The following is a 24526-nucleotide window of genomic DNA, read 5'->3' as shown; positions in this document are numbered from 1 at the left end:
ACTGCGCTCCCCGTGCGGCTTCCGGGTCCGTCCCGGGAGGGCATGGCTTGGAGTAGTTACCCCGCAAGCGGAGTGGCTCGCCGCTACTGCTTGACCCCAGGTCGGCATTGCAGGTCCGTCCCGAGTCCCTGGACCGGTCAAGGGTGAGGCGCGCGAGTCCCCGGAAACACAAAGCACAACACATAAGGGCGAAGGGATCCACCCCGCGAGGCAGCCCCGGGAACAAGGAACGAGGATTAAGCAGAACTAAAAAGCTGGATTAACAAAGTAGCAAACGATTACATGAACTAATAAACTGTAATTGTTCAAACGGCACAAAGCGCCATACTTGCAGGATGAAAACAAAAGAAGATAAACAAGGAAACAGCAAGGGCCGGCAGGGGGCGGCGGCAGCTAGTTGCCGGCGTCCTCCGCCGGGGCTCCGGGGACGGCTCGGGGTCCGTCTTCCGCTGCATCCGCTCGACCACCTCGTCGACAAACCCACTCACCGCCAGAGTGTGGGTGGGTTCGTCCTCGCTGTCCGACCAGGCGTCCAGCAGCGTCTCGAAGGGGAACTCCGGGTCCCGGAGGTGTACCCTCGGAAGGATCGTCCCGGCAACCTCCCGGGCGCAGTTGGCAACCTCGTCAGCGCCACACTTGGCGATCCAGACGTCGAGCGCCACGAACTTCCCCACCAAGTCGGAGAAGAACGGGATCAGCGTGGAGACCTCCGTGCCGTCCACCTCCGCGGCCTGCAGCTCGAACCGAGGCAGCAGGTCACGTAGCGCATGGGCGATCTTGAGCAGCTTCTCGGTCTCCAGCTGCCGTTGCCCGGTCAGCGTGCCGTGGTGGAGCCGGGCGTCGTGCGCGGCCTTCTGGGCCTTGCGAAGGTGGCTCGCCGGCGACGCGAGCTCCGCTGCCTGGGTTGTGTTGTCCTCGCCGGCCTTGGCGAGCTCCTCCTGGACAGTGGCCCGCTCGGTCTCGAGCCGGGCCACTTTGTCCTTGGCAGCGTTGAGCTGGATCTTGTGCCGGGCTGACGCGTCCACCGCACTTTCGGTGGCCCCGGTCTGCGCCTCCAACTTGATGCGCAGGCCTTGGATCTCACCGAGATAGTTGGCGATCAAGTCACTCTTCTCGTTGATCCGAGCCTGCGCCGCAGCGAGCACCTCAGCGTGCTCCTTCTTGGTTTCCGCCTGAGCCGCCACCAGCGAATCTAGAGCTTCCTGGAGCTCGGCGCGCTGAGCCTCCAGTTGCCGGTGGAGCTCCTCTTCTGGGACGACCGGTGTGGCCGCATCCTCCAAGGCTTCCTGGGCAAGGCGCGTCTCCTCCCGCAGCCGGGAGAGCTCTTGCCGCTCCTTCTCCACGGCCAGCCACATCTCGCCCAGCTGGCTCTTGGCGATCGCGTGGTGCTCCCTCACCTCGTTGAAGGAGGTGACGAAGGCCAGCTGCAGGTCCTTGACAGCGTCAAGGAACCGGTGCCCCCGGTCGAAGACGCTCGGATCCCAAGTGATGGAAATTCCCAGCCACCCCGGCAAGGGTGCCGAGGTCAGGGTCGGAGGTGGCGGTCGACGACGACGAAGCCCCCGCTGCCACCGTATAGCTGGGCGGGGGTTCGTCCGCTTGCGACGGAGCATCCTGTTGCTCCTCCTCCGCAACATCCCCCTCACCTGTGCCCGGGGACTGCGGGGTTGGTGAGGTTGCCGTGCCCCCGGCAGGGACCGCCCCTGCTGGGCGGCAGAAGAATCCGCGCCAGCGGCATCTGCGACCGCTGGCGCGTCGCCGGACGCCGTCCCGGTGGCGGCGGCGGTCGCCGCTGCCGCTGCGGCCGGCGCAGCAGGGCTTGGCGTGGGGGCTGCCTCCGGCTCCTCCGCCATCCCCGTAACCTCGACGTCGGAGTCGAGGTCAACCACCGTAGCGCCCACTTCCGGTGCGGGCGCGCTTGGGCCTGCAACAGTGAGAAGTATGAAAAGTGGGAAGCTAAAGGAGTTGCCCAGAGGCAGACGCGAGGGCTCTAGATGAGTACCTTGCGGGGCCACTGGGGTTGCGGGGAGAGTCTTCCCCTCCTCCTCCGCCTCGGCAGGTGTCGCCGAGAAGCCTGTTGCGGGCGGAGCGTCGCCTGCGGTAAAAGAAGGAACAGTTGCAGGGTTAACTGGTGAGTGAAAATGCAGGTGAGGAAGCGGGAAGGAGTTGTACCTGTTGCCGGCGCCACCTCCGTTGGGGCTGGGTCACCAGCAGATGCGGGCGCGACGCCACTGGCCACTGTGCCAGCCGAGTCGGCGCCGCAGCCGGCGTCTGTGCGCGCCTTCTTGCTCGGTGTGGCAGGCGGAGAATCGTCCCTCCCCCTCTTGCCGGTGTTTGCCGACGAATCGGCCTTCTGGGGGATGCGTCGGAGCGCGAAGCCCCGGAAGACCCCCCGAGCGGTCGGGGCCATGGGTGCCCGTGGGGTTGCCGTGGCCTGGGGCACCGCGAGAACCGTCGGAGGAGCCGCCATGGTGTCGGTGGCCAGTGCGGGTGTGGCTGCCGCCACGGCTCCGGCAGCTACTGCCGGGGTAGTCGCCGCCGGGTCACTGGCGGTCGCTGCCGGGGAGGTCACCGTCGTAGCTCCGGCGACCGCTGCGTGGGTGGTCTCCGCCGAGGTGCCGGCGAACGCCGCCAAGGCGCCCGCCGTCGCGGAGCTGGTAGCCGCTGCAGGGGCGGATGCCGCCGCGGCCATCGTGGAGGTAGCCGCGGCCGCTGTGTGCGCCCTTGATCCGCGCATGATCAGGGGCGCGCCGTCGTCGTGCTCCTCCTCCTCATCATTCACGGGGACGACCTCCCGGGCGGCGGCAACCCGACCTGCCTCATCGGGGGAGGACGAGTCGTGGGGCTGGCTGGCCTCTGACTCGCTCCCGCTCTCCTCCTTTACCTGCTTCCCGCGGGGTGCGGGTGGAGGAGAGCGCAGGACTGAGTGGGGGTATCTTCCATCAGCCCCCGCTCGTTGCAGGGTGGGAAGGAGCCGATGATGTTGCTCAAGCCGGGGACGCCGGCGTGGAGGGCGAAAATCCCCGGCAGCAACTTCGCGATGGGAATATCCGCACCGGAGATCCCCCTCACCCACACCTGGAGCGACTCCTTCTCCATGCCCTCCTCGCGGAGGCGCGTCCTATCTCCAGCCCCCGTCTACGCCCACGCGGGGAGGGAACGCTGCTGAAGCGGCGCGGTGCGCCGGGTGATGTAGACCCATGCCACGTCAAGATCAGAGAGCCTGGATACCCGAAGGGCCTTGATCTTCTCCACGATGGGGAGGATGTCGGCGTCGCGGTGGTACCGGTCCCGCCAGCCGGGGGCCTCCACCGGCAACTCATTGGGCGGGAAGATGAACTCCTCGGGCTCATCCACTCGGACCCAGCACCAGTCCGAGCGCCACTCCTTCTCGATCTTCTTCTCCGACCGGACGATGAACTCTGACTTCATCCGGTCGGGCACGGAACACCACGCCCGACGGCATCGCTTTCTTGTTCTCGATGCGGGGGTAGAAGTAGTGCCAGAACAACGCCACTGATGGCATCACTCCGACGAATCCCTCACAGAGAAAGGAGAAGATGGCAAGGAGGTAGAGGGACATGGGGTGAAGCTGCGCCACCCGCAGCTGGCACGACTCCATGAGCACATGGAGGAACAGGAAAAAAGCACGGCACCAACCCAGTGAGTATGAAGCGCGCGAACACTCGGAAGTCGGTGGACCCGACGTCGGTGCCGGCGGGGAAGATCAAGGTCCTCCCGTGCATGTTGAAGTTCGAGGCAACGGTGTGCTGGAGCTTGCCCACCGCCTCGCCGTTGTAGCCGGGTTGGAAGAAGGCAAGCGTGGCCCGCATCTCTTGCTTCTTCAGCTCTTTCTCTTCGGCGGCCTTGGCGGCCGCTGCGCTCTTGCCCTTCGAGGGCTTCGCCTCCTTCCCTTTCCTGGTGGTGGGGGAACCCATGAGAGAGTGGGTGGGAGATTGGCAAGGTTCTCGGGCACAGGGGGCAAGAAGGTGGAAGAAGAGAGCTGGGAGGCCAAGTGTTTGCCCCTCAGCGCAGCAGTAAAGCTGTATAACTCTCCACCGTGAGGTAACTGCCGTTTCCGCACCCATGGGATGCGCTCGGATAACTATAGATCGTGGGATAATTCGGTAAATGGCCTTAACTTCCCTGCTTAAGGGGGGAGTTACGGCGGAAATCTCGCACCCACCACTTCGCCCGTACGGCGGGGTCACTGGAAGACGAAGAGACGCGGGCCCGAGAAGAATCTGGATCCACGCGTCGGTTGGGGCGTAGCCCGGCAACCGGCCAGGGAAGTGTTCGCCCGGGAACAGGTGTTGCCGGCCCATGCCCGGGGGCTACTGTCGCACCAGTGGCACCCGGGGTGGCATCGCTGCACGACGCCTGGTTCCTGAGAGGATCGCACCCCGGGCAGCAACGTGCAAGCTGCCCGGCAAGCTACCAGCCTGGCAGGGCTAGCGGGCCTTCAGGGAATAATCTCGCCTCGGCGCTTCCCGCAAAGTAACTTGCCGGGAGCAGGCGTTCCCGGGCGCTTCCCGGGAAGTAACTCGCCGGGAGGAGGCGTTCCCGAGCGTAGGGTCCTGCTGTGAGGACGAGGCCGAGCGAACAGAGCAGCAGCGCCACGTGGGCGCGCGGCAGGCACCCGGTGTGCAGGGTCGTCAGGGCAAGGAGTGAGGCGCACGGCGCATTTAATGAGCCGACAGGAGGGCGTTATCCGTCTAGTCGAGCCCAGGGCTAGTTTTTAAGCCTTAGACCCCTAGCCGCGGGGTTGGCGCTCATGCATGCATCCCAGCGCACCGAGGAGGAGCTGCCCAAGGTCCCTGCTCCCCTTGGCTATAAAAGGAGGACCCGCCAACGGTCAAAGGGTGGTTGGTTTTTCAGTTGGACGCATGGACTGACTGCTTCATCCGTTTGCTTTTTGGTGGACTAAGTCATAGTTCACTACCACTAGCCCAGAATAGTAAGGAGCACTTAGCCAGAAAGGGAGCACCCGGGGACCCTTCTCTGGCAACTTGTAAACACTCGATATTACGATAATATGAGCTCAAACAAGCAGGACGTAGGGTTTTACACCGCAAGGTGGCCCGAACCTGGGTAAAAAGCGTTTTCGTGTTCTTTGTATTCTTACGCTTTGCATTGGCCTCGCCGGCGATCGCCGGAGCGATCCCCGTAGCCCACTGCCGAACCTAAAAGGGGGTGCCCGCACATCCCCGGTGTCAGAGCCCCGTGCGACGACATCCTCCGACCGGCTACCCTCCGACCCGTCACCCGGTGCCCTCGTGCTAGTGGGGCGAGACTCCGTTGGCGTAGCACCCGACGCGCTGTGCTCATGGCGCAGCTGCCGTTGCGTGTCTTCGGCCCGCGAGTGGACTCGCTGGCCAGCGCGTGCGCCATCGTGGCTGCTCGCGCCGCTGGCTCCGGCGCTGGGAGCCGCGGGCCCCCTTGTCCGGCTGTCTGCCGACGGTCGAGGAGGTGGAGGGGGCAACTGCGATTGCTGCTGCCGCCGTGGAGGGGACCCCTGGTCCCCTTGTGCTTGCGATGCGCGCGTAGCGTCATGGGACTGAGTGCGCATGGCAAGAGTGTCGCGCAAGTCGACCCGGGGCTCGTCTGCCTTCTTGGGTGGCATGGCGAGCTAGTCGTTGAAGATGTCGTAGGCGAAGAAGCCGGTGTTGACGATGATGACGCCTGCGGTCAACCGAAGCTTACTGCACGCCCCCTACCTAGCGCGCCAGATGTCGGAGCACGGTCTCCGGCACCGGGGATGCCGAGTACTCCCTTTTTGGTTCGGTGGAGGGCGAGGGGATCGTTCCGGCGATCGCCGGCGTGCCGATAGACACGAAGTGTAGACACAAAAGTTTTTACCCAGGTTCGGGCCACCCGAAGGTGTAATACCCTACGTCCTGCTTTGAGTTGTATTCACAAGTTTGAGTACGTACAGATCACCCGGGGAGTTCCCGGGTTGGCTACTTAGGTGAATGCTATGCTATGTTCTAATCACTCGGGTTTGGAACCCTTTGACCGGTGGCATTGGTCCTCCTTTTATAGACAAGGCGATACCACAGGTGCCAATGCATGCAGCGTGACACGTTGCCTAGACGCGTGTCACAGCCACACAGAATACACTTTTGCTCATCCATGCTGGACGCCATGCAGCGTCCGGTCCACTGTACATGGTAGAAAAAATGGTTCTCAGGGTAGTCGACCTAGCCTTACTAATCATGACTAGGCCTGCTGATAAGACGCCTGTCGGTGCATTAAATGCACTGCGCCCACCGTCTTGTCCTGTCTTCACTGCTCTGCGGGTCCCTCCTGCAAGCCTGAGCGCGGGTTGCTGGGTTGCACCCTCCTGGCTAGCGCACCTGCTAGTTGCCAGGAGGCGTTACTCCGGGGTCCCAGGAGCAACTTGTACTCGGCCCTTAGCTTTAACTTCGCCAACAGTCGTCTCCTCGAGGCAGGCTTCCCGGGTGGCCTTCCTAACGGGCCTTCGTCACTGGCGACCCACGCGTCCCGTATCAGTGGGACCCCATGGGCCACTGGTACGACAATGGGTATACGTACTACACCAAGGCTCAAGACCATAAGAGTACGTACCAAAACAGTGGTATAGTGCTCATTGCTGAGACGGGGACTGACAGCGAAGGCCAGACTGAAGCGTACTACGGCATGGTCGAAGAGATCTGGGAGCTTGACTACACCTTCACCACCATCGCCATGTTTCGCATCAGATGGGCATGCGATGTCAGGCATGAAGATCATAGGTTCACAACTATGATTCTGCCAAAAGAGGTTCCCCGTCATCAGGTGAACGTCAAAAGAATCTCGGCATTGCTCGAACCATGGCAGTTTGCTTCCAAATGCAAACAAGTCTTCTTCATAGAAGACACGATAGCGAAAAACCGCGTAGTCGTGAGGAGAGGCAAAAGGAGCATTGTTGGGGTCGACGGAGTAACTTCACAACAGGACTATGAAGGTTTCCCCGATCCCACGACCAGGCAAGAAGAAGAGGTGGCAAGACAGACGATCCAGACAAGAAAGAAGTCAAAGTTACCCACACAAGACGGCGCCTACGCCAGAAGCAGCCACGATGAGGTCCAAACGTATAAGAGGAAAGAGAAGACAACAAAGAAAAAACACAAGATTGTCCAACAGTTCACTATTTGTGTAATTTTGATCAATTATGCTCGTTGATGATTTTCAATGTAATTTGAATTCTAACGAGATTCGAATTTCAACTTGTTCAAATTGAAAACAAATGCCGTACATTTGTTCGAAATATTTTTCTAGTGTGAATGCATATTTAATTTGCTTGTTTCGATTTCGGAAACAATTAAGAGATATGGATTTTTTTTTAAATCTTATTACATGTTATTTTCATTATAAAGGAGGAAAAAAAAATTTAAGCCCGCTAGGGTCAACTGAGCGTTTCGGTTCGGGCCCAGCCAGGCGAACCCGGGAGCAGCCTACTACCTACTAGGCCAGCGCAGACCCGGGCCCACGGGCTGTAATCCGAGCCCACAAAGAATAGTACAGGTACCGGGCCCACGGGCCAGGCGAGGAGGACAGGAGACAGGTGAGTGGAATATTCGGAAGCTGATGGGAGAAGGAAGGAATGCCTTATGTGCTGGTCGAATCGCTTGTAAACTAGCGAGGTAGGACTAAACTCCCACCTCGCCTCGTGTGGCAGCCCGCAGAAGGCCACCAGTGGCGGTGATTTTCCTGAAACCCGCCACTGGAAGGGGTACCAGTGGCGGTGATTACAGGTAAACCCGCCACCGGAAGGGCGCAGCAGTGGCGGTGATTTTCCTGAAACCCGCCACTGGAAGGGGTACCAGTGGCGGTGATTACAGGGAAACCCGCCACCGGAAGGGCGCACCAGTGGCGGTGATTTTCCTGAAACCCGCCACTGGTGAGTGCTACAGGATTTAGGGATTTCCCGAATCTTGTCCACCTCACCAGTGGCGGTGATTTGTATGAAACCCGCCACTGGTAATGATTTCAGAATGCACTATTATATTCCTATTATATTCTCTCTGCATTCCCAAAAAATATAGTAGTTGTACTTTTGGGTGTATAATAATATTGTTTGTTCACAATACAAGTTTTAGACATTAATTCATACTATTTCATACAAATTTCTGTGATTATGTGTGGCTTTGGTGCTAATTTAATTCCATAAAATTCAATTTTCATCAAAATGAGCTGAAACTTGGCATGGGAACACCTCTCAGTCTAATGAAGCCACCGGTTGTGGAGGGGGAAGTCGAAGAAGAAGCGGGGGCATCTTCCTCGGGCTCGGAAATTTCCATGAGCGATGGCTTCGAGCATGGCGAAGAAGGATCCGAGGAGCAGTTGTTCCTTGAAGGAGCCGAGGAGCAGCTGAGCAGCTAACGAGGAAGAAACCTAGGGTGCACGTCTCAGACTACGGCGTCGACTACTCAGTCGAAGTCCAAGCGGGGGGCGAACAAGGTGCCGTCGGAGTCGTGGGTCGTCACCAAACTCAATAAAGAAAGCTACCCGCTGGAACCGGTGGAGGCTGCAGAAAGATTCTCCAACACATGCAACGCCATCGTACGGGGACGCGCTCAGATCTATCAAAGATGGAGCGATGTACCGGAAGTTGTGAAGCAGGACTGTTACGAGGCGGCATGGAAGCGGTTCGTGCCTACCAATGATGAGATCAGGAGACGGTTGGAGTGGCGGATGCACCAAGTCATGAGGAAGGGCTAGAGCACGTGGCAATATAACTGCAGGAAGCTCATCGGCAAAGACTGGAAGACAGTGGTTAACAAGCACTGGAAGGGGATCTCGGAGGAGGACTGGGAGAGGTTCAAGGTGTGGGTCAGGTCCACTGAATTCAAAGCCAGCCAAAAATGGTACAAGGAGCTTCGTGAGAAAAGGCCCTTTGACCACCACCTCGGCAGTCGTGGACGCCCCGGAAAGGAGAAGGTGTGGGCGAAGGAGGACGCCGCATTGGACCAAGCCGGTATACAGCCGAGGTTCCCAACTTTGCTTCGCGGTGAGCGCTCCAGCAAATGGCTACGGTCATCCATGACCGCAAATCAGTGGGCGGGCCTGGAGCCTATGTCAGAGAAGCAAGAGGCTGCACTTGTAAGGCCTCGTCCTGACATCTTCTTTTATCGGTTGGGCTTCTTATCACTGCAACGGAATTGGTCAGCAGTGGCGGGCCAATTTCAACACCGTTGGCGGTGGACCGGCCCGCCACTAAGCCTGCGCCACTAGTGCTGACGAGCACCAGTGGCCGGTACGACCACCGCCAATGCTAATACCTTTCTCTTGTGGCGGTCAAGAATCACAGCCACTAGTGCTATGTCTCTAGCGGCGGTGAAACATCACCGCCAGTGGTAAGATTTAGATGAATTAAAAAAAAACAGACCAGTGCCTGCACTGCATCGTCACTGATGACGTTGGAGAAAAAACATAGATTCAATTCCGATACAAACACACAGATACAAATCAGACCCAGGCCGTGTGGCTCCAACAACAAGAATCAATCAAAACTATAGAAAACATTTGAGATCTAAGCACTAAGACCAGTTCGGAGTAAGTGTGCTTGAACACCTTTGGATCCAGAAAAAAAAAGAATAAAATAAGAGAGGAGTTGCAGCCGCCCTCCTCTTCATGCCAGCGGCGGCACGGACTGGACGTCGAGGTGAAGCCGGCGAGTTGCAGCCACCCTCCCACCTGCAAGTGGCGCCGTCCTTCTCTCCTTGCTCGTCTGCAACGGAGTTAAGAGAGGGAGGGTGTGTGAGAGGGAGAGAGAGGGAGAGAGAACTCACCCGGATCCGCGCCGCCAGGACCAAGAAACGCCGGATCCAGAGGCGACGGGGCCGAGCGTAGCCAGACCCGGCCCCATCCGGCCATGGCGCAGGAGGAGGGGAGACCTCGGGAGCACCATAGCAGCAGCCACACGCGTCGGCAGAGTCGGGGGTGGGGGACTTGTCGGCGGAGTCCGCCTGCCGCGGGGAGTAGGGAGGAGGGCGGCGGCCGAGTGCGCCGAGGAGCTAAGGAGGAGGGCGGCGGCGTGGATCTGCAGAGGGCAGAGGATGAGGGAGGCTGCTGGGAGCAGAGAGAGAAAAGGGAGAGAGGCACACGTTTGGAAAAAGAGAGGAGATAAGAGACAGACTCACGTGTTGGAATAAGAGAGGAAGGGGATCGGGCTGTCCGATGGGCTGTGGCAAGAAAACGAGCGGCCGAGCGAGATACACGTCACCGATCCATGGCACACCAGCTCCACCAATCGCACGCAAGCACACGTATTTCGTGTTTTTCAATTCCATGGCGAGCGAGATACAACACTAGTGGCAGACTGGCGGGTAGTACTACGAACCGGCCACTGGTGCTGAGCTAGAGTTTTCCAAAATTCCTCTCCAGCACCAGTGGTGGACTCTACTAAACTACCCGCCACTGGTGCTAAGTTTTGAAAATGGTATTAAATTCTTATTATAGTTTATGAGTATTAAAAAATTACAAAACCTGTACTTTTGAGTGTATACCAAGGATACTTACCTGAAAGTGAAGTTTAAACTATAAATTGAAAAACTTTGTACACTAATTTGGATAATTATGTGTGATTATGAGTGGCTTTTGTGTACTAAAAAATCTATAAAATTCATTTTTACTCAGAATCTTCCCAAATTTGGTTTGGACACTTCCCTAATGATAAGAAACACACATACAAAAAATTCAAGTCACATTTGGTTGGTTGGGTTAGATGGTTTCAGAGAGTTCTACCTCGATGGCCCCAAAATGAAGAATTGTTGTGGTCAATTTGGAGTTTTGTCTTCAAAATTTATATGTAAGCTTCTTGTTGTATACTAAGTTTCCATGCAAAAATTTAGATCATTTTGAGCAAAATTGAATTTTCTAGCAATTAATAACTTGAATATGAACAACATAATCATATAAATGGTTGATGATAATTTTTTATTTAGGTTTCAAACTTTGAATGGGACAAGATATTATCACTTTACACTCAAAAGGACAAGTGGTTTAATTTTTTGAAAAACACAGAATATAATATGAATTTAAAACCTCATCCAAAATTACTTACCAGTGGCGGGTTCCTTGTGCAGACCGGCCACTAGTGCTGTTTTGTGATATTGGTAATCCTTTGTTGAGTAGCAATGGCTGTTTTGAACTCAAAACGGCCACTGGAGGTGGGGCATTACCAGTGGCGGTTTTGAACTTAGAACAGCCACTGGTAACCATTGGGGGAATCCCCATTGAACACCAGCGGCCGTGGACGGGCACAGCCACAGGTGGTGGAGCACCGGTGGCGGTGGTTTTCTTGTCACCGTCTTCACCGCCACTGGTGCTAGATCACTAGTGGCTGTGGCTGACCACCGCCACCAGTGGAGCACCAGCGGCCGTGATTTTCTTGCCCCGCTCGAACAGCCACTAAAGGTCATGCGCCAAAGCCACATTCTGGCGTAGTGTATACTCACATATAAGATTAACACTGAGCATGTTGTTTTTTGTATACAGGCTGCAATGGCAAGTGGGAGTCGGATGACCCCCACTCGTCTATCAACCAACAGTGGGATGATGCCATCAGCTACGCTCTGCAACAAAATGAACACGGGGCCATATGCGAGGTGTCGGTTCCGAGCCCTTTCGCAGGCATATGGCGAAAGAGCAAGGTTCCCGAAAACGCAGAAGGGCGTCCAGCAAAGAACAGAGCTCGGAGGAATTAGATGAGAAGATCCGGGTGTTGGCGAGGGAGGAGCTCAGGAAGCTCATGCGGCATGCAAGGGACCAGCGTGACGTCGACAAGTTCATAAATAATTCATTTTTTTGGTGCTATTTCTGCTATTTCTGTGCTACAGGAATATTTATTTTCATAAATAATTCATTTATATTTTTTCGGGAAAAAATAGTACCAGTGGCGGTTATAAACCACCGCCACTGAACATATAGCAGTGGTGGTTAGACACCACCGCCACTGGACCTTTTCCAGTGGCGGTCGGTACTTTGCCCGCTACTGATGTACTCCACGCACTTTTCGGGTGGTACCGGAGGGATTTACAGTGGCGGTTTGTAGGTCTTCGGTGGTGGATATTTTACCCGCCATTGGTGATCTTGGTGCGGCAGTGGCGGGTATTTTACCTGCCACCAGGCTAAAACCTCTAGTGACGCAGAGTTGGTGGCGGGCGTGATCACCGCCACCAGCCACATTTTTTGACCGCCACTGGAGGGGTTTTCTGAAGTAGTGATTACTTGTCTCAAATTTGCCTAAATATGCATGTATGTATGTGTAAAAAATGTCTAGATACATGTAATATTTTCGACAAGTAATTCTTGCCGGAGGGAGTATTAAATTTCGTGCATAATCTGACACTAATTCATAGAATATAGTAGTTAATAGTATTTTGTTCTTGCGGTACTTCTGAGCGTCATTAGTCAGTGATGCATGCGAGCATACCAAAAGTGATCCAAGCATCCTTATCATGCTTCTACTCATCAAGGTGTTTTAAATTTCATGCATGTGAACTTTGTTGATGGTTTTAGCAACTCGGATATATTTGGTTAAACAAAAATCAGATGCCAAACAAGTTTTCCATACTCATCATTCATTATGCTTAGTGGGTTGGTATTTTCGATCACCATCATGCACGTCCTGTCCATGCTCATCCCAACAAACTGTCATCGCCAAGCGCAAGCATTGGCGCATTGTTAAGACTGGGCTTGCTCTTCCGCTTTCTCTCCCCTTCCTCTTTGAGTTTGGGAAGAAGCTTTGCTCATTGCATGTTATTTATTATATCCCATTAATAACATGCCTAGTCGACGTGTCATTGGTAGTGTCTCCCCCATCACGCACCTTCTTGGACGCACCCATGGTTATCACTTTCTTTGTTGCACATGTTGACTTAGTCTTCCTAAGTACAACTCATGTAAACCCGAGTTTCAATCAAAGATGTGTATTTTGATTTGACTCCACCTAATCTTTGTTTTCTCCACCCATTATTTTTCACTAGCTAATTGAGCCCAAAGTGAAAAATATGTACATGTGTATATTCATGAAGTGACTTTGTACCCATTAAACCTACTAGCGCGGCTCGTGTGATACCTCTTTACACAACCTTGGTGTTGCAAAATATATATATATAAAAAATATGTTTTCCAATCCTCTGTTTTGCACATGCATTCCCATCATATTCCAACGTTTCAAAATAATCCTACGAATTAAAGAGGCCTCAACGTGGAATTTAATCCTTTATTTGTGTGTGTATTAAATATGAGAGAAACGCTAGGAAAATTCATAACTTCTCTAGGAGCTTGGGAAAATATGGAAATTGTTCCCTAGATCCATACTTATTAATCAAATCAGCGCAATTTCAGTGCCCAAATTGTCCCTCTCAACCATAATGGAAACCTCCTTACTTGGATCCTATTTTCAAGAAGTCTAACAAAGCCAATAATGAAGTGAACATATGTTACATAGCATCTTTTTTATTGTACCTTGTCATCATGATTGTGTATGAAGTCATATGTAATGTTGCATGCTCTCGCTCTTCTTGTATCTCTCAGCTTCAGATATTCTGCATATATCGATAAACCAATGACTGAGGTATTGTGACAAATCTCGATCGTCGATTTAAATTAGATTGTCAGCTCAATCGTGGCTGGGTGGGTCAGAACCTCCATGTGGTGGTTAGAACCGTTTTCAAAGATCAATTCATAACACATTTTATTTTTCTAGAATATACATAACACTTTTTTTGCGAAGGAATATACTTCTCTGGCCGGAATTACTTGTCGAAATATTACATGTATCTAAACGTTTTTTACACATAAATACATCCGTATTTGGACAAATTTGAGACAAATAATACCGGTCGGAGGAAGTACATAACACGTTGAATCTACGGTAAGCCAAATTTTGAGAGATCAAAAATATACTGTACTTTTGACCAAAACTTGACCTGAACATTAAACCGATATGCATATTTCCGGAGAAAGTAGTCTACAATTTTAGTCGAAACATGGTCCCGTCTCCCGTGTGAGGCCGGTCATAGTCCCGTCTTCTGGCCGTGGCTCGTGGCCGTGTGGATCCATCCATCCAGCCGAGACGAGATATCCGATAGCAGCAAGCAAAACCTCCCCCCTCCCTCTCTCTGCTCCATCCAGTACTCCCCGTCCGCGGCCCGCCCCATGGCCTCCCTCCTCCGCACAGCCGCCGCCCTCGCGCCCCCGTCTTCTCCTGCCCGGGAGCCGCGGCGGCCGCCATGCGCCGCCTCCTTCGTCTGCTCCCAGCATGCGCCACCGAGGCTCCGGCGCGTCCCCGGCTACGCCGCGAGCCGGCTGCGGAGATTGGGGGCCGAAGAGGCCACGCAAAGGGCGACGCAGGTGAGGGGTTGCGTCCCCACCCCTCTTGGTCCTCCGTCTGTAGCTTCTGTAGATTTTTGTTGTTTCTTCCAATTTTTAATGGATATGCACTTGTTCTGGAAGAAGATATATTCGATTTATAATTGTGCGTCTTCTCTGATGGAAATTAGATAGGGGAGTTGGCTGTTGAGACCGCAGGTTGTTCGTTCAGAGCACAGGCAAATTCGCATGCTACTATCTCATATTTATCAAGTGACGATATGACCTTCAACACTTTTGCATTAATATCTGTGGTCTGTCAAAATTATTTCCCGTTAGATAGTTTGCTTGTTCGGTCATATTTAATTTAAGATCTCATTTCCCTAAAAGCTTGATGGCTTTTGATGCGTATTTATCTTTTGAAGTTGGGTCGTTGCGTGTGAACTGTAAAGGTGAAATATCTGCTTTTCAGTTGTTCTATGTTCAGTTGAACACTTGAACAGCTGATGGTATGTGCTATTGTGTGTCTTATTCTGAGTGGCCTGTGTAGGAATCTTTGAACTGTAAAGAGTAATTTTTTGCTTTTCAATTGATTTATGTTCAGTTCAACAGCTGCTGCTATATCATATATTCATATATGCTATTGTGTGTTTTATTCTGGTGTGGCGTGGGTAGGAAACTTTGAACTGCTACAGTCTATATGCCGTATGACCTGAATAGGAATCTTTGAGCGGTTCATTCTTGACCTGAGTAGGAATCTCCAGAATACCATGTTGGCTGTGCAACTGCAGTATAGTCAATGCATTTAGATATGCCTGTCGCATGCCTGTGTTCCATATCTGACATGACTAGACGACTATGGTCAATTCCGACCATTGTTCAAGATGCAAACAATAAATCATAGATTTTGTTCTTTGATGTCAGAATGCTGTAATATATTTGGTTTTCACTAATGATTTACTGCCAGGGGCTGTTTTTATTGTGCTCGTATAGTTTCTCTGCGGATACATGAGAAGAGATGGGCACGAAGGTGATGGGAGGAGTCAAGGACGAGATGAAGCTACTATGTTTGGGCCAGATGACGATGACGGTTCAAAGATTCCTACTCAGGTTGAGACTCTTGTTAGAGGCACTGCAATAGTTGATGCTCCAGAATACAAGCCACTCCCAGATCTGGATTACCTTCAGGTGCCTTCCCTTCACATACCATTTTCTTCTGTTCCCTTTTCATTTATTTGAAGCCCTTTTTGTCCCCATTAGTCTCTGAAACCTATTAATATCTGACTTGTATGAAATGATTTGGCATATGGATTTATCTCATTTAATTGGCGTAATGCAGGAGTTGCTGGCTATTCAGCAGCAAGGACCCCGGTCAATAGGTTTTTTTGGTACCCGGAACATGGGGTATATGCATCAACAACTTATTGAGATCCTAAGTTATGCTATGGTCATAACAGTATGTCACTGAGCTATATGCTATCATTTTCACTGGATCTTTGATTCCTTCTCACCTCTAGTTAATGTTTATATGTTAATTGCAGAAAAATCATATATTCACATCTGGTGCTTCTGGGACTAATGCAGCTGTTATCAGGGGTGCTTTGAGAGCTGAAAAGCCAGATTTGCTCACTGTAATTTTGCCCCAAAGTTTAAATAAGCAACCTCCTGAAAGCCAGGAGCTATTATCTAAAGTAAGAATTATGGTATTTCAATTATATATTTATCATGTTTTATTTATTTTTGTTACAGATCCTTTACTGGAATCCCGAAACCACTTTCATTTTGTACTATTCCTCCGTCCAACAAAAGATGTCTTAAGTTTGTCAAAATTTGGATGTATCTAGACATGACATAGTGTATAGATGCATTCAAATTTGGTCAAAGTTGAGGCATCCTTTGTTGGACGGAGGGAGTATATATTTTTATTCTTGCGATATTGTGATTATGTATTGTTAGATTGATCTTCTGAGTCTCAGTGTGACCATCGCAAAATTATGGTAAATATGCTTTAGGTGAGAATTCCACATAAAATAGAAGAACATGAACTCATGAGCTGAACCCTTCAATCAATTTGTGGATGAACTATGTTTATTGGACCGATATCGTGGTCAAAGGGTTGATAAAAGATAATCATCACTAACTGATTGAATGTCTTGTATTGTGACTTGTGAGCTCTCATGCTCCTATTATCATGGGAGTTATTACCTGATGCATCCATCATGATCCATCTTAGAAATGCATGCATTTATCTTATTCTCACTTCATGCCTCTCATTTTTATTAGAAAAAAGGTCCACTTTTCAATCATGAACTATTGCAGAAGTTCACTTCTCAACCTTTTAACTCTGAAGGGTTGTTTTTAACCTTGAACTGTTGAATCCTTTTATTTCGGCCCCCTTGCACTATCCCAAGCTGTTTAGTGCTTACTCAGACGACATGTGGCATCTCTTGCAAGAAAAATCAAGAAAATATGAAGAAATAAAATAAGGAAGACAGTTTTTTAGAATACTGAAACCTTTTAGGAAATTCAGAAATAGTCAAAGTTCAGAAAAGAGGATAGAACATCCAGACATGGAGTGTAGGTAAACCTTCTTCAATGGTCAAATCTGAAGAAAACAAATTCTGATTTTCTTAAAAGATTTTTCGGAATAGTGAAACTGAAGGACTCAATACTCAATCTGAAATTTTTTGTCCTGAATTTCATAACAAGTTTCGTATTTTTTTCAAAACGCTGCAAATTACCTTTTTCTGATTTTTCTGTTTTTTAACTTAAGTTGCTGTCATGGCAAGGTGTTGACATGTATTATTGATTTCACATGTCATCTCAGTCAGAATAAAACTGCTTGGGATAGGGTAAGGGTGTAAAGTAAACTGATTCAACAGTTCAAGGTTGTAAAAATGGACCCTTTTTACTAATGTTGCGGGACCTACAAGCACACCAGTATCAAAGAAACCTCTGTACTTCCCTTTCCTCCTTGAGAGTTGAGACCTTGACTCCTGGTTGCTTCTGCCACATTCCATCTCCAAGATCCTCTTTTCCATGTTCAATACAGTCGTACAAGCCTCTATGAACTCATTTTGGTTAGCCACCAGCGAAGAGAGTGACCGGAACCTTCCCCTGTACAGTGGCGCTTTATGGTATACAATTGTTCGTCCCAAGTGGTGTTGCTAGTAGCGGTGATTGGTGTTCATTGTCCTACTTGCTGGAGCTTATCATGCCTGCGGTATCTACCAAGGGGAAGGATCTTCGACAGGCAGATATCCATCTGGACACCCTAGGACTTTGGCTACTGGATCTGCTGCTCCTCATCTTATCTGCCCACTGAAGCCAACCCCACTGGCAGGTCTCAACTACAATCTCCAAGCGCTATCTGAACAAAGAACACCCTGATATTCCCAACAGCTCATGTCAATTGTCAGTGACATCACCGCCATGGGCTTGGGACTCCATCTGTGTGGAGGCACTGCTATGTCAGAGACATGGGCTTCATCATCTATGCCACCACTTGGATGGGACATTTTACATCTCCAAGGACCAGACTGTAAGATTTCCATTTTCAGGGTCCTTGGTGTCCTGTGCTGAAATTTTGCTGATCAGTTCAGACACAGAAAAAAGAACTTGATCAACACTATGTTGGGAGTTAGGAGTATCTTTTTGGACGATATAAGTTAAAGCTAGTACAAGGAAAATGGTAGAACTAAAATTACAGGGATTCCTGGTCCACAACCAGGACTTCAGGAGTATCCTACGATTCTTGGTAGCTTGCTACTTTACTAGACCCTTGCTGTAACATGTGTTAATTCTAAGTGTCTTGCAAAAGTTATTTTATGTCCTGCTTTAGCCTGCAAAGCTTATGCTCTGTTTTCACATGGAAAGTTTGTTTCAGTGGAATTCTGTAAATTTTGTAGGTACAAAACTTGATTGAGAAACCTCAGTATGACCATCTACCACTAATTGAAGCTAGCAGGTTTGACAGCTAACCTCTTCTAATTTCTAGTGCTATGCATTTTGTGTCATTTGGTATTTTCTTCACCTTTACCTAGTTTTTAAAAATATTTTATGTTGCATAAATGCTTGGTTATCCTCTTGTTTTGCTTTGGGTTCACACTTTCTGGTCTTGCACTTATGTTATTATTACTGCGTCTGAGTAGCTTGATAGCAGTTGATTTATCACACTTGATATACCATCATTCCTGAAATATAAATTTTGTGTTAACCTACTTTTATTTAAGTGAACTGATTTACATAACGTTTTCCTTGTGCCATTAGGTTATAAAATAACTCTTATTATCTTCAGGTTATGCAACATGGACATCATCTCGAAGGTCCAGCAGGTGATATGTTTTGCCTTTCATGACAGCAAGCTGCTGATGGAAACCTGCACGGAGGCAAAGAACCTTCGGAAGATTGTAACTCTGTTCTACTTGGATTAGCTAGCACCTCAGTGATCCTCTCCCTTTTTTGTCCGTAGCCTGGTGAATGGCAATTCGATTTTAGTCATTTATGTACTCTAGCTCTGGGGTAGGTACATCTTCATTTGAAGAAAAAGTCATTTTGCCGATTGTTTATTTTCTTGGTAGAAATGATATAAGCTTGTCGATATGCCTAGTTTGACAGTGAAGGAAATAATGAAGTTAATATCCTTGGTGATTCAAAAGTTCTCAACGATTTAGTTCTTTTTTTTTTACCCAGGCTGTGGAGAGGCGTGAAACAAATTTATATTTTCTGCTGCGTTATCAGTCCAAGGGTCTCGAACCATGAATTTCAAACAATTTTGCACACATTCGGCTAACTTAGGAAGTAGGAGGATCATTATCTTGTAACTGGAGCTGATTATGAGGGTTGTGAAACTCTCCTTTGAAAGATAGCATAATGCAAAATACCAATCGATTACATGTGAAAACTATGTTCCTGTCTCAAAAGATTACAACGGTTTAAGCACGCCATGATCCAAAAAGTGACCAAGCTGTGCTCCAGAAAAGAGAACTTGCTACCGTAGCAGCAAGGACCCCTTTCTTTCACTCTACCGGCAAGCCTATAAATACTACCACTTTAATTTACACCATTTCATCTCCATCAACTAATTAGTACTGCTACGGAGTAAGGCAAACCTTTCTGTGCAGGAAGCATATAAGCCGCGAGGGTGCTAATAAAACATCCTCGCTCCCTGTCGCCTGTCGGTCAGTCAGCACTGAAACTGCGAAATGCAACAAGAGACCAACCACCCTTGCAATAACAAATCTTGAGTAGAGCAGCGTCAGCGGCTAGACCATGTACACGGCCTCGTCGGGGTCATCGCTCCCGATGAGCACCAGCCCCTCGACGAGGACCGGGAACATGCACCTCGCCGGCTGGCAGCCGGTGGCCACCACGCCGGCCGGCGCGTCGACGATGTCGCAGGCGTGGTGCTTCTTCAGCACGCCGATCACGCTCGCCGTGTCCCCTTCCCTGATGAACCTGCTAGGATCACAAAATGCTGATATGATTTCTCAGGAGTTCAACAGCGAAAGAAAAGAAGCCTGGAGCAGTGGAAGACCGTTTGTCCGGAGGACCTAGTCTTACGTACCCTTCTTCCACGCGCACGGCGCCGGCGCAGGACAGGCCGTGGCTCGCCGCCCAGTTCTCCAGGCTCCGCCGCGGCGCGCCCTTGCTGTCGCCGCCGTCGAAGCTGACCGTGTTCTTCTTGATCATCCATGTCATCTTGGCACCGCCTTCCCCGGCGCGCACGTAGAACCTCCTCCCGGAGTTCCTGTCGGAGATGTAGAAATTCGTCGACCGCGCCTGCAAGAGGAAATCCATGACACAACCATGCTCAGATCATCGAAGCCACCCTAGGATTCAGGGGATTTCAGAGCGATTTCATACAAAAGAGTAAGGAATCTTGCGTGCAAACAGGACCGGTGTGTGCCTTGGTTGGATAGGAATTTGACCTCGGAGTGTTTGAGCTGCCACCGGCGGCAGCAGCAGGCCCAGGCCCAACCACGGCGCCCGTACATCTGAACCGACGTGAAGACGCACCGGGCGCCGTCGTGGAAGCAGGCTCCCACAGGGACTCGGCCGCAGGTGACTTGCTGCAAAGCACGACACGGGTGACCTCGTTACAACAGAGCATATGACAGACAAAAACTTCAGCAGCTGCATGCACGGTATAATTTTTCAGCTCTTTTTTTTTTCCAATCATCATGTTGTGTTCATCTTTTCCGTTGCTTGCAAAGGTAATTAGCGACGCATGCAGTGCAGTGCCTTGGTGAAGCAAAAGCGGTTTGGTAGCTTGTCTTCCACAGGGAAAGCCGTTGACCACCACTGGCTCGTTGCTTAAAACCGTTTTGACATTTTCTGACGCGTTGCAGAATGCAAGCAACCTTTGGACTTGCAGACTGCATGGCTTGCTACTGAACTAGAGTAGTAATTAAGCAAGCAACTAAATTGACCAGGCCATGCAAAAATCTTGGCAATTTCGGTGAGTGATTGGCAAACAATCTTCGTAATCGTGGTGATTGATTGTCAAAAATCTTGGTAATTTGACAATTGAGGTAATGAAACAGTATCTAATTGGTTCTGATTGAGAGATCGATGCGTGCAGCTCACCCCGGTGATCTTGACGAGCTCGCCGACGGGCAAGCAGTCCCCCTGTCCGTCGTCGAACACCGTGTCGGGGGACCGCCGGAAGAACCTCTCGACCTCCGCCGCGCACCGCGCCACGTTCCACGAGAACAACGCCGCAGCGAACGCCACGACGCCGCACGCGGCCGCGAGCGCCTCCCACCGGCGCCAGGCCACGAGGCAGAACACCCCGGCGCCGACCACGCCGGCCGCGGCCACGAGCACGAGCACGTAGCACGCGAACGGCACGCCCAGCCTCGCGCGCCCGCGCGCCACGACGGGCGCCGCGGCCGCGGCCGCGTCCTTAAAACGCATCCTGCCGGCCTTCTTCTTCCTCCACGACGACGACGATCCTGCGCGGGCCGGTGACGGACCGGGGGAAGGCGACGGGCCCACGAGGAGGCCCGAGTGCGAGAGCTGCGACAGCGGGCCCGAAGCCGCCGGCGACGGCGCCGAGGGCCCGGGCGGCTGCTGCAGCGGGCCGGAGCTGCGGCGCGAGGACGAGGCCGGCGACGGCGCCTGCGATTGCGATAGCCACGCGGCGGCGGCGACGTCGAACATCCGGCCGAGCTCGCCGGACCGCGAGACGTCGCCGCCGGTGTACGGCGGCGTGGCCACCGACCCGGAGGACAGCTGCCGCCGCTCCCTCTTCTTGTCCGGGTCCGGCGCGCGGCCGGACACGTACATGCCGCTCCCTATCTGGTGCATCGATCAATCCGCAGCTGCAGCAGGAAGAAGAAGACGACGGCGACTTGAGATGTGATGTGAGAGCGAGGCTACCGCTGTCCGCTGGTGCTTTAGCTCGCAACGTGATGGTGGATGTCGTGATCAAGAACACAGAGGCGTATAACATCGATGGCCCGATGCTCTGCACGGGGCCAGGGCGGGGCGCGCCAAGTTTATTCGATGCTTGATCTGCGTTTGCGTGGTCGCGAATTAATTCTAGGTCGGCCTGACCGGGCACGAACGACAGATCGCCACGAGCGAGCAATCCGTTAAGTGCAAGTTTTAATTAACTTGGACTTAAGTAGCTGACGCCTAATGGAAGTGTGAGCGAGCAATGCGGGCCGGAGGTGGCGATGATGCTGAGGAACCCACGCGCTCTTTCCGCCGGCAATACGAGTGCACGTGGCGGCGGTACGTAGGCGGCAGTGGTAGAGGTACACGTACGTAAAAGCTAGCGATGTCATGGTTCGACCTTTTATTTTATTTTTCTCGGTGCGCCTATACTTTGTCTCTACTTCTTTTTTGAAAGAGGTGGGGTTTATCATGTGGGTCATTTTCATGCCATATGGGATTATCCTATATTCATACATTTCATATGTACTTTTGCACTGCACAACTTAATCTCCGCGAGCCAATTTTTTTTAAAAAATACCTCATCCTCAAGTGTATGTAAGGGCTTAATCCATTTTTTTTTCTGAGGGGATGTAAGAGCTTATTCTAAATATGTATGCGTATTTTCAGATTTGTAAGCTAGCAACTTTCCAACTTCTCTCTTTGTCGGGGGAATGACCCCGGGTAGGATCGTGGCGACACCACTCTGGCCGAGTTAACAAAGACCGTTCTAACCGAGATAAAAGAGGCTAGGCCGGCTCGGATAAATATGCCGGTGTCTCCAAGTTCGACTAACGCTAAGCCAGCTACGGCATACCTAATGTATGCCGGCACAATTGTTCTGTTATGTAAAGTATGCGGGGTCAAGACAGATACGGAAGTTTCGGCAGTAGCCGAGATCTCTCAACGGTCTTATCCTAACCACGCGGGTGAAGAAAAGGTGAAGCCGCCACCGCCCCGGGAAAGCAGTCAGCGCCTGCACCGTGATGTCAGAAGACCACGCGTTGGAAGCACCGAAAGGAGATTCCCTGACGAAGCCGGCAGAAAGTAAAGCGGCTTTGTCCCCCACAGTACAGTCTAGAGGGAACAACGCCGCGTGCCGGCGGGGCCAGTAGATAGCGACGGTGATCCCGGCCCACATGGCAGCGAGCCATGTGGCGCCTATAAGTAGACCCTCACCCCCTGCGGTGAGAGGGGAGGTTCTTTGAGAGTCCTATCTCCCTCTTCTTCTTCTTCTTCCTCAAGAATACAGCTCTAGGAGCACCTTTGTAATCTCTGTTATCCCGGCAAATCCATACAAGCAGGAGTAGGAGCTTTACCTCAGCAAGAGGGCTCCGAACCTGGGTAGATCTGCGTGTTCAAGCGTGTTTTCGTGCGTGTTCTTCTTCACGCCCTCCCTCCTCCGGATTCACCAGCGTCCATCGGCCCCAACTCAAGCCATCCTATGGCATCTGCCGTGATACCACCACGACAGTTGGCGCCCACCGTGGGGCAAGCAGCGGCGCTGGCTGGGGTTTCCATCCGGACGGGAAGCTTCCTCGTCACCGGAGAGCGCGTCGTCTCTGGTTTGGTCCAGAGATTCGGTTCTCTGGGCTTCATTGACAACAATGCAGGCTGCTTCAATGGCACACCGTTTCCTTGCGCAGGCCGCTTCATCAACTTCGGCATGCATGATGTCTATGTGGCGACTGACCGCCCTTGCAGGTACCCGGAGGAGGTGGTGATGGCCGAGGATCCACCTGCCATCTGCACGTCTCGCGGCCGGCATCTCGACGGTCCCGCGGACTACGTGGAAGTCATGGTGACGGCGCATGGCATCGACGCCAGCAGGGGCACCGCAGAGAGTGGCACGGTCCCGGGCAAATCAGGCAGAACGGCAAAATTCCCCTTGGAGAAGCCGGACAATGTCACGGCACAAGCCGGCAAGTCGGCCTTGCCGCCAAAGCCGACCCAGCTCCAGGCCTCCATCGAGCGGCTGACCATGCCGGTCGCGTCGAACGCCAACCCGGCTCAGTTGCAGGCAGATTTGGAGGCGGAAAGGCAAAGGCTACTAAAAGAAGCAGTAGAGGTCGACGATGCTCGGCAACAGCTCGAGATTTCGCTCCGTGAGTATAACAAAGCTCATGGTCTTAGTTCTACTGCATTTACTAACCCTAGCAGAGTTGGGGAGGTGCGTAACCGTGGCAAGAACTTGAACACCGAGATGACAAGAGATGGCAGGGGTGTGCCAGCGGTGTCGGCGAGTTTCGCCTCGGCACTAAAGCCGAAGTACAATACCCCTGTCAAAAATCTCCGGGCGGCCGAGGCTGCAGCTGAGGAGTTGCCGAATCTCACGGGAGAGGCACTTCGGTAGCAGCAACTGCGCGTGAAAGAGCTGCTCCAAACGGCAAATGAGCAGAATGAGGCATACCTGAGGATGCACGGCAAAGCCGGCGCATCGCAGGTTATTCACTCGGCAGCAGACGCCGGCGGCCGAGCCGACAAGCAAGCGTCCTCGCCTGGTGGCAATCGAGGCAAAAGTGTCAACTCAGGCCGGGATAAACAGCTTCAACGTTGTGATCCAGCCTTGACTGAGAGGCAAATGGTCAGGAGGATTGATGATAGCCAAAGAGGCCTGTGTCCCAGCAGCAATCGCCGACATCAGCAGGAGCGCCACTCATTCGATCACGAACACCAACCTCAGGGTCCGGCACCCAATACTGCTGCAAGACAGCAGGGTGTCGGGCGCAACCCACTGTACCGAGATGAAGATCGCCGATATGAT

The 24526-nt window shown here is 52.1% G+C and overlaps 3 protein-coding genes across 5 annotated transcripts; 1 reads left to right on the top strand and 2 right to left on the bottom strand.

The window, feature by feature from the left end:
• Window positions 1-246: 246 nt before the first annotated feature.
• On the bottom strand, window positions 247-2410 carry LOC104582135 (uncharacterized abhydrolase domain-containing protein DDB_G0269086-like). Its single transcript, XM_010231481.1, has 5 exons — window positions 2173-2410; window positions 2003-2095; window positions 1746-1924; window positions 761-1286; window positions 247-254 (listed from the first exon to the last, which is right to left on the bottom strand). Exons 1-5 carry the CDS (start codon window positions 2408-2410, stop codon window positions 247-249), a joined length of 1044 nt encoding a protein of 347 aa, XP_010229783.1.
• An 11614-nt stretch (window positions 2411-14024) lies between these two features.
• LOC100841407 lies at window positions 14025-18987 on the top strand. The gene is made up of 6 exons (XM_003563531.3): window positions 14025-14364; window positions 15316-15510; window positions 15662-15778; window positions 15864-16013; window positions 18231-18289; window positions 18620-18987. The coding sequence occupies exons 1-6, from the start codon at window positions 14170-14172 to the stop codon at window positions 18753-18755; spliced, it is 852 nt and encodes a 283-aa protein (XP_003563579.1). The 5' UTR covers window positions 14025-14169; the 3' UTR covers window positions 18756-18987.
• Window positions 18988-19158: 171 nt separating this feature from the next.
• Window positions 19159-22004, bottom strand: LOC100838956 (uncharacterized membrane protein At1g16860). 3 transcript variants are annotated; one of them, XM_014901759.2, is made up of 4 exons: window positions 20911-21984; window positions 20231-20393; window positions 19889-20103; window positions 19159-19779 (listed from the first exon to the last, which is right to left on the bottom strand). In XM_014901759.2, the coding sequence occupies exons 1-4, from the start codon at window positions 21631-21633 to the stop codon at window positions 19615-19617; spliced, it is 1266 nt and encodes a 421-aa protein (XP_014757245.1). In that variant the 5' UTR covers window positions 21634-21984; the 3' UTR covers window positions 19159-19614. The 3 variants fall into 3 exon arrangements, with proteins under 3 accessions (XP_014757245.1, XP_003560553.1, XP_014757247.1); XM_003560505.4 differs by having other exon boundaries at window positions 20253-20393; window positions 20911-21941; XM_014901761.2 differs by lacking the exon at window positions 20231-20393 and having other exon boundaries at window positions 20911-22004.
• Between the last annotated feature and the right edge of the window lie 2522 nt (window positions 22005-24526).

This window comes from Brachypodium distachyon, chromosome 1, assembly GCF_000005505.3.
Source record: "Brachypodium distachyon strain Bd21 chromosome 1, Brachypodium_distachyon_v3.0, whole genome shotgun sequence".
In the NCBI taxonomy this organism is placed as follows: Eukaryota; Viridiplantae; Streptophyta; class Magnoliopsida; order Poales; family Poaceae; genus Brachypodium; species Brachypodium distachyon.
Note: the sequence above shows the minus strand (reverse complement) of the source record. Positions and strands in the feature narration are given on the sequence as shown.

Bases quoted from the DNA above. Each gene is read 5' to 3' on its own strand.
- LOC104582135 (XM_010231481.1), bottom strand. From the start codon at position 2,410: ATGGCCCCGACCGCTCGGGGGGTCTTCCGGGGCTTCGCGCTCCGACGC. The intron at 1,925-2,002 runs GTACTCATCTAG...TCACTGTTGCAG, and splicing joins AACCCCAGTGGCCCCGCAAG to GCCCAAGCGCGCCCGCACCG. The intron at 1,287-1,745 runs GTCGCAGATGCC...CGCCTTGCCCAG, and splicing joins CGTCCGGCGACGCGCCAGCG to GAAGCCTTGGAGGATGCGGC.
- LOC100841407 (XM_003563531.3), top strand. From the start codon at position 14,170: ATGGCCTCCCTCCTCCGCACAGCCGCCGCCCTCGCGCCCCCGTCTTCT. The intron at 16,014-18,230 runs GTAAGAATTATG...TAAATTTTGTAG, and splicing joins GCCAGGAGCTATTATCTAAA to GTACAAAACTTGATTGAGAA. The intron at 18,290-18,619 runs GTTTGACAGCTA...TATTATCTTCAG, and splicing joins CCACTAATTGAAGCTAGCAG to GTTATGCAACATGGACATCA.
- LOC100838956 (XM_003560505.4), bottom strand. From the start codon at position 21,633: ATGCACCAGATAGGGAGCGGCATGTACGTGTCCGGCCGCGCGCCGGAC. The intron at 20,104-20,252 runs GTCAAATTCCTA...TTCCTCTTGCAG, and splicing joins GGCAGCTCAAACACTCCGAG to GCGCGGTCGACGAATTTCTA. The intron at 19,780-19,888 runs GTACGTAAGACT...TGATCCTAGCAG, and splicing joins GCCGTGCGCGTGGAAGAAGG to GTTCATCAGGGAAGGGGACA.